Source organism: Larus michahellis, chromosome 6 (assembly GCF_964199755.1).
Source record: "Larus michahellis chromosome 6, bLarMic1.1, whole genome shotgun sequence".
Classification (NCBI taxonomy): Eukaryota; Metazoa; Chordata; class Aves; order Charadriiformes; family Laridae; genus Larus; species Larus michahellis.
In genome coordinates, this window is record NC_133901.1 from 23,446,945 (window position 1) to 23,461,487 (window position 14,543).

Genomic DNA, 14,543 nt, shown 5'->3' on the forward strand with positions numbered 1-14,543 from the left:
TTTTAAAAAAATAAAGTTCCTATACTCACATAGTAATAATGAGTATAAATACTAAACCTCGGATCCTTCAAAACCTACCATCTAGGGCTTATGGCATATGGAATCTGTTGAAACAGTTTAAACCCTGAAGTACAGGTAAGGGAATGTGTAGAATTAGGTGACGGAGAAGAGTCTTAAAGATCACAAGTAGAAATCGGGTGCTTTGCCCCTTCATGAGTAAGTACTGCAAATATTTTGTAAAAGCAGTATTTGATGGTGAAATTGGATGCTAGGATTTGCTTGCCCTGCTGTGACAAATGGTCTTTCAACTTTAAATGTTTAGACCAGTACATGGTGCACCAGTCAGTTGTTAAAGCAGCTTGGCCTGGAACAAAAAATGTGCAGCCACATACTTCTTAATGGTTTGATGTATTAATATTTATAAACTTAAATAGGTTGTGAATGAAGATATTTTCTCTGATTAATCTGTGGTTGTGTTTTTTGTTTTTTGTTTGTTTTTTTTTTTGTTTATAAGGTGTGCAAACAGATTTGGCTAGGCCTATTTGATGATAGATCATCAGCAATTCCAGACTTCAGGGATCCACAGAAAGTAAAGGAATTTCTACAGGAAAAATATGAAAAGAAAAGATGGTAAGATAGCTTTACAATTATAAAGATTGCTTCTATGACAAGAAGTGAAGATGGACTGTTATCCTCACATTCTTAAGTGTGCTTTCCTTCTTGTGTGCTTTTTGGACTAAATAGCACAGCTCGATAAAGGAAATAATTTCTGGACTTACTCAGAGGTTCTACAGGAAGCAGAGAAGACAAACTATTTAAAGAAGTTTCTCAATGCATAGTTCGTATTGGTGGAACAGAAATGGCTTAAGGGGCTGTCAACAGCAGCGTAAAGTAAGGGTTTTGCAGACTTTTGTTAGGAGGTGGAAGGCATATAGCTTTTATTTAATAAGTGCTATAAAATATTGATGACTTAAAATTCTAGTCTATTTTTTTAAAAAATCTGGTATATTTAAATAATGGCTCTTTTGCAAACTACTGATAGAATTTGTTGCTGGGTCAGTGGTTAAAATAGCAAAGCTGAGATCTACCAGTACTCACACTTGAGTCTTATGAATGTTGAGCAGAACTTCTCGTGTTAAAGTTGTAAAAACCATTGCTCTCTTTGTAGGTATGTTCCTCCAGAGCAAGCAAAGGTGGTGGCATCAGTCCATGCATCCATATCGGGGTCCTCAGCTAGTAGTACAAGCAGCACACCTGAGGTGAAGCCACTCAAATCTCTCTTGGGAGAAGCTGCACCCACACTGCACTTAAACAAGGGCACACCTAGCCAAGTGAGTAATGACACCACTGAAGAGTGCACAGAACTCTTCAGCAGTACTTTTTTCTCTTAGTGGCACAAGAATTCTTGCAGTAGCAACTGTTACCAAGTAATACGATCACTAATGTCTTATGTATTTTGTTGAAGTATACAGGTGTTTGCAGATCAGGTTCTAAATTAAGCTTGTTTCTATTGACAAAATTGTATTTTTTAATGGTTGTTTTGTGTAAGCAGAATTTTCCAGTGTGATTGATAAGTTTAATTATGACTGTCTTTTGCTTAAATATCTCTGAAGTATGAAGCTAATGTGATATAGGTTCATGTCTGTTTTTTTTAATTTGAAAACAATAAAATGCCTGATACCATTAGCAGTGAATATATGGATGAAAAGCATGCATGTTCATTATAACTTGCTGTGCATTCTGTAAGTGTCTTACCAAGTGGCTTGGCTTTCAGGAGATGTCTGTATGCTGTTATGTAAAGTCAAACAACACTATGTAATAAGATTCTGGAGGAAAGACAGTTTTTGAAAAAGTGTTTTACCTTTAGGATACAGGCAATTCTTGACTGGACCTCTTAAGACTCAAACACTAGAAATTTGCAGCCTTGCTATGAAATTCTTCAATCTTTCTCTTCCCTATACTGAATTCTAAAGATTTTTTTCAGAATGCAGGGAATAACTATTTTACAACTTGTAAAATTAAGTTTTATTGCTTATACTTGTATGATATTTGCAGTTTTAAATACATAATTTTGAAGCTGCTTATATGCTGCTACATTATTCTTTGAGGCCATATTAATCCATGGAAATCTGCTGCAGAATTCATTTAAAAGCCACCATCGTAGCATAAACAGATCATCTTCCTCGTACTATAGGAGGAGGGGCTGTGCTGTATACAGCATCTTAAACTTCAGGAATAAATGGCTTATTTAAAAACATATGCTTAGTCTATCCTAGTATTTTGCAGAAGTCAGTTTGGTAAAATACCAGCTTTTTTGTATTGGCTAATTGAAATGTTGTTTGTAGTCTCCTGTTGTAGTTCGATCTCAAGGACAGCAGCAACAAGAAAAGAAACAATTTGACCTCCTCAGTGACCTTGGCTCAGATATCTTTGCTGCTGCTCCTCCTCAGTCAACTGCTACAGCAAATTTTGCTAATTTTGCACACTTCAACAGTCATACAGGTAAGTATTCTGAGCAGCATATCCCTTTTAAATGTATAAAATGTAGTTTAATTTTTGATGACTTTAGACTAAACTTCATGAGGTATATGTAACTTCTGTCCCTTGAGAATATTGTATTGCTCAAGATTTCCTTTAGATCTTTATAAAGAAAGCTTGAAGACATAACGGCTGATAATCTTGCTTTTTGAAGGGGGAGTTGCTGTAGCTATTTTCTATGGTGTGTATGATTAGACTGTTTCTGCCTGCTACTAGAACTTTAAACTCTTTGGGGGGGAGAGAGAGTGAGAGGATGAGTAACAGAATGTAGGGAGAAGCTGATATTAGACCTTCAATTTTCTTTCTGAAAATTATTAGGAAGAGCATTAATGGAAAGAAAGCAGACTCAGATTTTTAAGGGGGTTCAAATGGATTGACAGCAACTGTCAATTAGTTAAAAGAAACAAAGGCTTCCTCATTTTAAAGAATGACCTCCTCTTTTGTGTGTGTGTCTATTTGAAAACTGAATACTAGTCATGTGGGTAGTATTCTGTAGATTCAGGAAAATAAATGAGCTTTGAGTATATCTATTGACTGAGGCTGGGGGTAGGCCTTGAATTCTTGAATGACTTCAGTAAAATATATTGAGCCCTCAGGGTTTATTTTCAGCCAAAGAACTTGAGCCATAGAGTCTATCTTAAAGAAAAAGTTGATTCTGTGGTCACTGAAGTATGTTGTTGCTAACTTGCGTTGTAATTGTGGGAAAGTACCTTTGCCTGCCTTCTCTGAATGGGCTTTTCATCTAGTTTTTGAGAGAAACTGTGATGCTGCTAAGCTAACAAGAATGAGATATTTCTTGCAAATCAGTCCTGAAATTGTTAAAACCTGAGAAGTGTGATGGAGGGGATTTAAGACACACCTGAGGAGCTGAGCAAAGTATCAAGGCTTTCTCAAAGTTAAAGTTCAAAAAAGTATGTTGTGAAATAATTGGATGAATTCAGTAATACAGAGTAAGAATTATCATTGCAGGGTATTTTGTAAAATCCTTTACATAAGATATCACATTAATCATCTTTTTGGTGGTATATTTAACTGGGAAAACTTGTGCTGACTGGCCAATGTTGTGCAGTCTTACTGAAGAGGCAGCAGATACTTAATCCTTTCTAATAACTTATTCTTTCCAAACTTGTTGCCGAATGATTCTGTATTTATATACACTTAATTACTCTTTGTGGGTTTCAGGAGATGAAAATTCCATTAAAGCAATATTTCAATACCACATTCCAACTCTCGGTAAAATTCCACTGCATCTCTGCTGGGTAATTTTTAAAAGCCTAAAAAGCAATATGAACAGTCCAGAATAAATGTAATCTTACAAAAGAGTCTGTTCATTTCTGCTTGAAATAAGTGCTGAAAATCAAAATTGAGAGGAGTACTCAGCTGTAATGACTAGCTTTCTGTTTCAATAATTGACCGTTGTGGTAATTCCCTTTCTATAAGTTTTAGAACCCAAAACGGTTTCAGGGCTGGTAAATCAGTTTCTAAAAAAAAAAAACCAACCCAAAAATCTAATTCTGAGTATGCAATAGCTGAATGTGTATTGCAGGCTGGTTTATCTGAACGTGTTTTCTTACTTGTTAGATTAAACACTTGTAAGGCTTGTTCTGTGTGCAGTAACCACAGGGTAGTGTTAACTGAAACTAATAATGAAATGTTAGACTCTTCCCTTTGGAATACAAGGAGGGTGAAGCACTCCATCACCTTTGGCAAAAATGAGTTTGAAATGCTTGTTTAAGGAGCTGTATAAACATGTAACTATTGTTAGTAATCACACACTACAGCAGAGGATGGAAGAACTTGCACTGAGTCCAGCATTACTTGCTCAAAGTTTATGGCCCCGTATTCTTGTTTAAAGGCTTGGTTTTAGCTGTCCTTAAAGGGGATGGACATTTCTCTTTTCCTTTACCGACACTACAGTTAATGAAAGAAATCACTGAAGAGCACCAGCAAATTTCAGGTCTTTCAGTATAAGTTACTGTTTCCGGAATTAAGGCATAACTGCGTGCAGCAGCTGATAGGAAAAATATTAACATACTTGTGCTGTCATCTGTAAAGTGTAGATGTAAAGCTTGAAAATTATGCAGGCAGTGCCACTTTTGATACGTTTCTTTTTTCTGAGTTTTCTAATATATTAAACTACCTCAGGACATGGTTGCATGTTGCAGGGGAAGCATGCTGACCTTACATTTACTGTCTGTATTTCATTTACAAAGTTCCATAACTTCTGCAAAATGATGAGATTTTGAAGGTGATGGTAGATAACTGTTCTCTGTAGTTTACAGACTGGTAATAGGGACAAAAAACCCAAAACATGTTGGCATGTAAACGTTCTATAAACTAATGTAATGTAAGACCTGCATAAAAGATTTTAAAAAAGCGTAGTGACACAGCACAACTCTGTCAAGGGTAACAAGGGAGAAGAGTCTTTACCCAGAAGAAATAAAATAGTATGACATATTTATTGTCTTCTAGAGAATTATTTTCAATTTTGTAAATGAATGTATGCGGACTGTATTTTTGGGTTGGCAATGTTTCGTGTTTTTATTCCACACTAGGTAGTGCAAACCTCACAGAAGAAACTATGCAAAGATTGTAGGGGCAGCTTGCATTGCCATGGCTGGTGCTGTCATATTTGAGCTAGCGTTAGCCCTCTAGCCTTTGTACTGCCCCATTGATCTGCAGCCGCAACAGTGGTTGTAAATCTGTACCAATATACAGTGTACTGCACTTCCTTAACTTACTGTTGTTCTTGGGTTTCTGCGTGGAGAAATGAATTGTGGAATTGCTAATCTGCGTATTGTTCAGGTATGGGAAAGTACAAGTCTTTACCTTTTGTGCCACTTTTACAAAGGTTTAAACTTTACCACATAAAATAAAGCAAGATTAACATCTGAATACTCTGCAGAAGAGTCTTTATAGCTCTACTGTTTTAACATGGGCCTGCTTGCAAATCATACTTTCTGTGTCAGCTGATGCAATAAAATTAAGTGGCCTGTAATATAATATGTTACAGTTTAATCTAGACCTAAAAAATACTTCATTTAAGGTTCTTAACATAGTATTCTGTTTGTGTGAGTGGTTAAAATGAAAAATTTTGTTACAATTCTAGGAGTGACATTTATGTGCTTATTCCTATTTGGTCAACTAAACATCACTCTCCAAGTAGCCCCTATCCAATCGATGCATCAGGATGTAAGCATCACTTATCATTTTAAAGCAAGATGCAATAGAATTCCTAATCTATTACTCTTAAAAAGCTACTGGTTTAAAACCAAAACAAATGAACAAAAAAAAAAAGTGGAATTTGGGAGTTGAAGTCTATAGAATGCTGTTTGAACTGATACAGATGGTATAGTAATAGAAACTATTTTTCCTCAGTCTTTGTTTTTCTTCTTGCATACTTTAAAGGTGAAAACTTTAAAATTTTAGGATGTAACTTTCCCAAGACCTTGTTTTCTCATTGATTTTTTTTTTTTTTTTCCCCTTCTTGCTTGTTGACTCTAATGCTGTGGTGGGTTGACCTTGGGTGGCTGACAGTTGTCCACCGAGCTGCTCTCTCACTCCCCATCCTCAGGCAGGATGGGGGAAAAGATCATGAAAAATCTTGTGAGTCAATATAAGGACAGGGAGATCACTCACAAGTTACCATCATGGGTAAAACACTCAGCTGTTTTAATCAGGGAAGATTAGCTTAATTTACTGACAGATAATTATAGAGTAGGATAGTGAAAAATAAAAACAAAACTAAAACCACCTTCACCCCTTCTTTCCAGGCTCAATTTCTTTCCTGACTCTTCTACTTCCTCCCCCTGAGCAGTGCAGGGGGATGGGGAATGTGGGTTGCAGTTGGTTCATAACACTTCATGTCTGCCATTCCTTCCTCCTCATGCAGTTCCCCTGCTCCATTGTGGGGTCCCTCCCCACAATGGGATACAGTTCTTCAGACTTCAACGTGGGCTGTTCTTGTGGGCTACAGTTCAAGAACTGTTACAGCATGGGCCCTTTCCATGGGTTACAGTCCTTCAGGCATGGACTGCTCCAGCATGGGCCCCCCCAGAGTTGCAGCTCCTGCCAGAGAACCTTCTGCAGCATGGGCTCCTCACCGCTGGCCAAAGCCTCCTGCCAGGAGCCTGCTCCCCAGCATGGGTTTTCTACAGGCTCTAGCTTCCTTCAGGGCATCACTACCTGCTCTGGTGTGGGGTCCTCCATAGGTTGCAGTGTGGATATCTGTTCCACCGTGGTCCTCCACGGGCTGCAGGGGACAATCATCTTCTTCACCATGGTCTTCTCCATGGGCTGCAGGGGAATCTCTGCTCCAGTGCCTGGAGCACCTTCTCCCCCTCCCTCTTCACTGACCTTCACAGGGTTGTTTCTCACATTTTTCTCCCTCCTCTCTCTCACAGTTGCTGCGCAGTGTTTTTTACCCTTTCTTAAATATGTTACCACAGAGGTGCCACCAGCATTGCAGGTGGGCTCAGCCTTGGGCAGCAGCAGGTCTGTTTTGGACCCAGCTAAAACTGGTTGTCAGAAATGGCGACAGCTTCTGATCTCTTCTCACAGGGGCCACCCTGCAGCCCCCAGCTACCAAAACAAGGCCACAGAAACCCAATATGCATGCACGCTTCCAATAAAAAGTGGTATCAAGTAGAGCCAAGTCTCACCCTCTGTCCCAGCATCCCTGTGAAGGGAAATACTTGTGCTTTCGGGTATATTATCGGCATTATGGAATGCAATAGTTTGTATAAAAATGTCCTTTTAGTTTCTAAATCTGTCATACCAATGCTTTCTTAATTTTACGAAGTGAAATAGTGCAACTTTTTATTAGCATTATCTGGCTATTAAGTAACAGTACTTAAACAATCATATAACTTTTTTTTTTATATACTTAACCTGCAAAATCCCCCCCAGAATAAACAAATCCTGACCCAAAAATATAACCTGTTGCATCTGTTATTCTAGAAGGTGTTTTGTGGGCTTTCTTTAGATAGTAACTCAAGTTACTTATATAGACAAGTTTGTTTTCCATTTGATTAAAAACACTTTTTTCCCTTACTTATTGCTTGTAACAGTGTGTAAGACTTCCTGTGGAGTTTATCAGTTAAGCACGTGATTCCTGTTGAATTTATAGATGCTTGAATGTCCAGCTCTGAAATTAGATGGTGTTAACTTTTATTTTCTTCTGTAGTATGGCACAAAAGGGAGGTGAAAACTGAAATTCTATTTGAAATTTCCTTGGATTTTATTTTGTGGATACACTCTGAATACTCTCTTCTTGAGATTGGTATTGATTTTCTGTATTTCTGTACTGTTTTAGTTTTAAAAAAACCTGAATTTTCCAGTGAAACGAATTTATAAACCTAGCCAAAACAATTCAAGTGGTGCCAAACTAAATTCAGCCAAGGGAGAAGCACTTTGTATATGAGGAATTCAAATTGTCAGTATGTTACAAGAATGCTTTTCTAATTTTTATTCCCAGATAAATGTTCAGTTTTTCCACAAATTCTAGTTTTGGAAGCTAGCACTTAGAATGATACCTGGGTTTGGGTTCTACATGTATACATCTGCTATTCTGTATTTTTTGGCTTTTTTTCCTTGACCAGCCACCACCGCAAACACTCTAGGGTTAAACTGAACTGGACTTTATCAGGTCATGCAGTTGTGAGTAGTAGCATGTGTGAGGAGGAGAGAAGTAGCATTAACTGGTACAGCTCCGTGAAGGTGATTCATGAAAGCTTGTTCAAAGACAACTGTCAGTTCAGTTGTAGAATATCATGTATAATTTTTTAATGTAAAAAGAAATTACAAGGTAGGATATAACCCGTGAAGGCTGTCATGACCATGAATTCAGTTAATACATCTGTTCTTGTATTTATTTCCCATATCCATTAACATGTTTTGTTCCTTTGCAATTTACAGCGCAGAACTCTGCAAATGCAGGTTTTGCAAACTTTGATGCATTTGGACAGTCTAGTGGCTCGAGTAATTTTGGAGGTTTCCCCACAGCAAGTCAGTCTCCTTTTCAGCCCCAAAATACAGGTAGAACTCCTAGCACTTTTGATAAATACTGAATTGAAATAATCCTTACCTTTATGTTGGAAGGTACTTGAGTTTATTTCTTGCATCTGCCTGCTTTAATGCAATCAAGCCATCTGAAGCTCTGGGGAAACTCAAAATGAATTCCTTCTGTTTGGTGTTAATTTTTTTTTTTCCCCCTAATGCTACTCAGAAGTCTGATTTATGGCACTACGTGTTTGTTAGCTCTACACCTGAAAGAACTATGAAAAGAGTAAACCATACTGCTTTTGATAAATACTGGATTGACTCTTTATCTTGTGAGAGAAGTGTGTCAGTAGACCCAAAAGCACATCATGGTACCAAGAAGTGTGTGTCTATGTGTATGTGTGACGTATACACACACTTCAATATGTTTGACTTCATGTGTAGAGCCTATTGCTAAGATTTATTTTGCTTTCCTTTAATTTGATCATGCTTTAGAACTTCTGCTTGAGCTTACACTTGCTGTTTGTCTAGATCTCTGGCTGACTGACTTTCTTTTCCTTTTTTTTTTTCTTTTGAGTGTCGTGTCGTTTTAAACTTTTTTTCAAATTTTCTTTCTCCCTTCTTATGTTAACTTTAACCCACACACAATTTCTGGCTGTCCAGCGTTCAGAACGCTTTCATCTAGCTGCAGTTTTGGTGAATTTACTTCAGCTTTTCCTCTCCAGGCTGTACACAGTAAGTTCCACACAGTGGAAAACTCAGCTTGCTTCATGTTATGCCATTGTAGTATAGCATTTTCATTCCTGCTGTTGCATATGTTTTCACTTGATTATGCTATTAGAAAGTTGTGTGTTCTGTAGTATGAGTGGAATCCTCAACCAACTGTTACAAAATGGGATACACTTAATGGAACAACTCATTTAAATTCAAGTACGTGGCCTGCCTAGATTAAATTGTCTGGACACTGAAGAGATGGAAGTTCATGGTTTCATCTTTGAACTGAAGTTCGGTTGTGTGGATCTAAGTCAGAATTTTAAAACTGATTTATGTATCTCTGACATCAGTGAAGACTTGGTATGAAAAGAGCTGTGTTGTGTCTTCCCCCTCACCTCTTTCCTGACTGGATGTAGTCTAACAAATCTGAGAACAGAGAAACAAACTATCTCTCTAAACCTTGGCATGGAATCATACTGCTTCTGGAATTCTAGGCGCTGTTTTTTGCTTAGAACAATGACTGACACTGAAATGGTTAAATATTGTACCATTAAGTAAATGCAAACAGCAGCTATTCATTAGACACGTATGACAGGAAAATGAGGCTTCTGTATTTTGAATATTAAAGATTCAGACAAATACTTATTTTTCTAGCAAAATATTGTTGAAATTACTTTAACATCTAATAAATAGCATAAAGTTTTATAAAATCAAATTATGATTGTGATTTAAGCTGGTGAAGCTTGGGGGGGGTTTGTCCCTGTTCTGCAGACTGAAAAATATTTTAAAAATATATTTTTTCTGATGACACAATATAACTTTGAAGGAAATAGGAAAGGGTCTTAAACATGTGCTGGGGGAACATGTTGCCTCATGTAACCACAAAAAGGTGGGATCATTGTGCCATCAGTTACAGTTGGAGAGACTTTCTCTAGCTTTTGAGTGTTGACCATGTTTAATTTACTTTGTTGCAGGTGGAAGCGCTGGATCAGTGAATGCTAACTTTGCCCACTTTGATAACTTCCCCAAATCCTCCAGTGCTGATTTTGGAGCCTTCAATGCTTCTCAGAGCAACGCAACAGCAACTGCAGCCAGTAAAGCTGCAGTGAATAAACCGAATCTCCAGTCAGCTGACAAATATGCAGCTCTTGCTAATTTAGATAACATCTTCAGCGCAGGGCAAGGTATTAAACTTTATTCTTTGACATGCTTATTCTTCATGTGTAACTTGCCACAAGGATGGCTGTGCACGTCAAAATAGTAACTGTATTTCAAAATGTCCTATTCTTTAAGTTCCCAGTAGAATTTCACATCAGTGAAACCTCAATGTGTAAGACGTAGGTTTTAAGACTAACATCACTCCAAAAGGATGTCATCAGAAGACTACTTTTTGGGAACCTACTTGCTGTCAAGATTAATAACTCTAAGTGGAAATATCTAAATAATTATTACTGCAATGATGAAAAAATATAAATGTATATTTTATATTTGTGCTAAAACCTATAGTGAAGGCTCTTGAATGGAGAACTACAGTTGTTGCAGAGAGCTGCCAGAGTAGGTTTCCTACTTCTCGGCCACAAAAAGATTTGGCTTTAGTTTTTTTATAAACTACTAGCAGTGATACTTGGATTTAGTTGATTTTAAGTTAAGGAGAAAAAACTAGTTATTCTGTAACTTTCTTTTCTGTATAAAAATTTGCATTGGTTTGTAACTTAGAGCTTTATTCTGAAATGGATAATTTGCGGGTATGTGTTTTGTTAAATTTTCTAGTTGAAAATGATGGAAGTATTGAGTCCAGGGAAACCAGGAGCTGCAGAATATCTATAGAAGCATGACACTTTGCTAATAGCTAATAGCTTGTAAGACATTTATTATTTTTTTCCTGTATGCCTTAGTGCGTATGTAACTTTCAAATCTGAAACTTAAACTGTCCGCGAACGTTAGTTTAGTTCTCAACAGCAGGGCAGAAAGTGAAACCATCTTAATCACTTCTAATCTGGTTTCTTTCTTTCTAGGTGGTAGTGAGCAAGGAAGTGGCTTCAGTACAGTAGTGTCAGCATCAGCAGGTCCTGCATTGTCAGCCCCAAATCAGTCAAGTGCGTCTTCAGACAAGTATGCGGCTCTAGCAGAATTAGACAGCGTGTTCAGCTCCACAGCAACCTCTAGTAACGCATATACTTCCACCAGTAATGTTAGCAGGTACTTTGTTAGAAGTAGCTGACTTTCTACATTGACTTCAGCAATATGCAGAAAAGTAGCTCAAAGTTGTTTCTCAGTTATGGTTTTCTTTCTTATCTAACTGGGGAAATGTTGAATGAGTTTAGAGGTACTACTGAAACTGCATCCTTTGTTTTAAATAATAGCAGTACTGCCTGTTAAATATTACAAGATAAAATTAAGAATACCTTCTGTCAGCAGAATGTTCTCTGCACCTGCCTAGTCATTATATGCTAAACCTGTTAGATGGTAACACTTTCCTGTACAGAATATTTGCATGCATACTGAAAATCATAGCATCGTCCCTGGCAAAAAAAAAATTATTCAGATATTTGTAATGTAAATGGTGCCAACCACTTCTTTTTTAGATCATTGAAGTAATAAATACCAAATGCCTGTTATAGCTCTGCTTGGTATTGCAAGTGCCCCTAAAGCTTCTGCTTTCCAACCTCTATGCTGATGGCCTCTGTTCAATATTTTTTCTCCTGCTGTTGGTGGAGGGGACTTTTCATTGCTCAGCACTAGTTATAGTCTCTGACCCTGGCGTCAGGGACTCAGTTCCTGGCATCAGTGAATTATATTGCGGTTTGCAAACTGCACGTAAGAATTCTTTTTCTAGTCTTTTACATGCCAACGATAATTTTAAGTTGTATTTAATTGTTAAACAAGCAATTCTGACTTCACTGAATGTATGAATTATTTTCAGCAATGCTTTTGGGACAGTACCCGTGGCTGCTACTGCACAGACACAGCCTGCATCTTCGAGTGTGCCTGCTCCATTTGGAGGTATATGACTGTTACTAACACCTTTTGTGGACTGTAAGCAAACATCTTACTAATTTTTAGTTGATAGTGCTATACTTTGACACTAGTGATGTTGAAGCTACTAAAGGATGCCAAAAAAAGTACTACTGTTGTGATGCATTTCAAATTAAGCATTTTATTATAAATTTCTAAATTTTAATCTTATTTTGGATATTTATGTATCTGTATAAAAGCTATATAAACTTATTGTGTGTCAGACTGGCTATTTTTAAAAGACTTTATTAAATAAGATGTTTTTAATCTTTCAGCAACACCTTCCACAAATCCATTTGTAGCTGCCCCTGTTGCCCCAGTGGCACCTTCAACAAATCCATTCCAGACCAATAGCCGAGGAGCAACAGGTTAGGAAAAAAACCCTGAGCATTTGAGAAACTTGCTTTAAAGACTTGCATTGATTCTTTTTTTCATAATGTGTAATTGGTTCCTTAAAGATTTTCTGTATTATCTGTCTCTAGTCTTATTTGACATGTTGTGTGTTCGGTCAACGTAGAGTACAATATTTATGAATAGTTTGCAGAAATCAACTTTAAAGTTTTTTGGGGGGGATAAGTGATGCTTTTTGTTGGGCTGAGGACGTTAGTTTCCTGTTTCTGGCCCAATCCTAGGGTTTCAAATAGTGGCTATGAAAAAGTCAATGATCTGTTTAAGATATTCTGGTACTACCTGAGCTATTTGTAGTCTGTGTGTTACCAGTTGGGTACCTTCCAAGACTATAACCTTGGCTTTTAAGCGTGCTTCATCGCATGTTGCCCTGAAATCAGGGATCTTGAAAGCCCTGCTGCTAAGCTGGTATGCTTGATTGTGGGGTTTTTTTTTTCTTTCTTTATTTTGAAGTCCTGAAAGCCCTCAAACACAAAAAGCTGGGGCTAGAACCAGGAAAGACAAGGCTCTTGGGCTGTTAGCCCCTCACCCATCCACTTATTCAGTACATTGGTGGTGTCCTTTATTTTCCTCTTCTGTAACAGTAAAGTATGTGTTTAAATATAATCTTTACACTCATTATTTACATTAATTTTTTGGGGGAGGATTCTATAGAACATAGTTCCATAGACAAGAACTTAATCACTTCTTAAAAAAGCCAACCTTTACTTTTCTTTAAAACACTGAACTTGGGTTTAGATGACTGTTATATTATGCTAATTTTCCTCTCCAAAGGCACTGCTAAATTTTTGCACTCTTATCTATTAATTCGACTTCCACAGACTTAAATCTCCTGATGTATGCATTTTAACATTGAGTTGTACTTTGCTCTAAGTTTTAGGTAGATCTAATTAAACTGATCAGGCCGAGTTAAAAATGTATTGATCAAATTCATGTCCTCTGCTAAGATGAATTCTGTTTTCAGTCCCCTTTGAGATGTTATGCAGTTAAGCTTATTCAGCTATTTAATGTCCAAAATACCTTTTTCCTTATTTTAATCTCATTCTTAATTGTGCTATTTTGGATCATCGTTAAGAACTTGTAGCCTCTTTAGATAAATTTTTTTGAATATGGCAACTCTGTCCTTCCACCTTCTAAACTGCTATCCTTGGCTTGCAGAGGTTCTAACTCTTTGGCAGCTATACTGATGTTATGTGCTAGGTAACAGAGATAATGACTATAAGTAAAGATAATATTCTACCCATTTCAGTGTAAGGTGTAAACTCGTAGCTTGTTCTTTTATGCTAAGCTTTCTTTCTGCATGAACTTTGTTATTGATTACACAGGAGATCTGTTTTGTAGCATTGATTTCTAATGGTTTTCTTATCTTAATCTATTGCTGGTCATGCTGTGGACAAATCATTTGGTAGATGTACCTATGTATACTTTTGTATATATAAATATGTAAGTAAGAAGTGACTTTCAAGAGTGTATAAATGATTTGACGTTGTCTGGTCTCTTTGTGGCTTCCATAAGGCCTCTCGGGAGCAATGCACTCTCACATATTTCCTCAGGCTCATTTTGGTAGGTGGCCACATTTGGTATCAAGTTTCTTGTGGCTAATTGTTCTTGCTTGTAAAAGCTTATTGATAGCTATCTGGTTCTCTGCACGTAGACTTTCAGAAGACTTTCTGTGTTTTAAAATGGAGTGGGTGTGGGCAAAGGGAAAGAAGAGCATACACAGGCAACCTATTAAGCAACTAAAACAAAACCATTATTGACATCCTCCATGGTCACAATACAATGCTAACAAGTGACTCCTGAAGTTTCTGCCAACGGTAGCTTGATGCCTTTTGGGATATCCCAAGTCACTGCTCATTTTGTTGTGC

The 14,543-nt window shown here is 37.3% G+C and overlaps 1 protein-coding gene across 13 annotated transcripts in view; it reads left to right on the plus strand.

Moving 5' to 3' along the window:
• The window catches only part of AGFG1 (ArfGAP with FG repeats 1), a 37,956-nt gene that overhangs the window by 20,310 nt on the left and 3,103 nt on the right, over positions 1–14,543 (plus strand). For 2 of the 13 annotated variants that reach the window (XM_074593210.1, XM_074593211.1), the window contains exons 3-12: positions 515–630; positions 1,169–1,331; positions 2,346–2,502; positions 8,455–8,574; positions 9,202–9,273; positions 10,227–10,436; positions 11,268–11,451; positions 12,176–12,255; positions 12,543–12,635; positions 14,191–14,238. In XM_074593210.1, coding sequence (XP_074449311.1) covers positions 515–630; positions 1,169–1,331; positions 2,346–2,502; positions 8,455–8,574; positions 9,202–9,273; positions 10,227–10,436; positions 11,268–11,451; positions 12,176–12,255; positions 12,543–12,635; positions 14,191–14,238 — 1,243 coding nt within the window. The remainder of the gene's footprint in view (positions 1–514; positions 631–1,168; positions 1,332–2,345; positions 2,503–8,454; positions 8,575–9,201; positions 9,274–10,226; positions 10,437–11,267; positions 11,452–12,175; positions 12,256–12,542; positions 12,636–14,190; positions 14,239–14,543) is intronic. The other 11 variants (XM_074593212.1, XM_074593213.1, XM_074593219.1 and 8 more) reach the window with 7 other exon arrangements.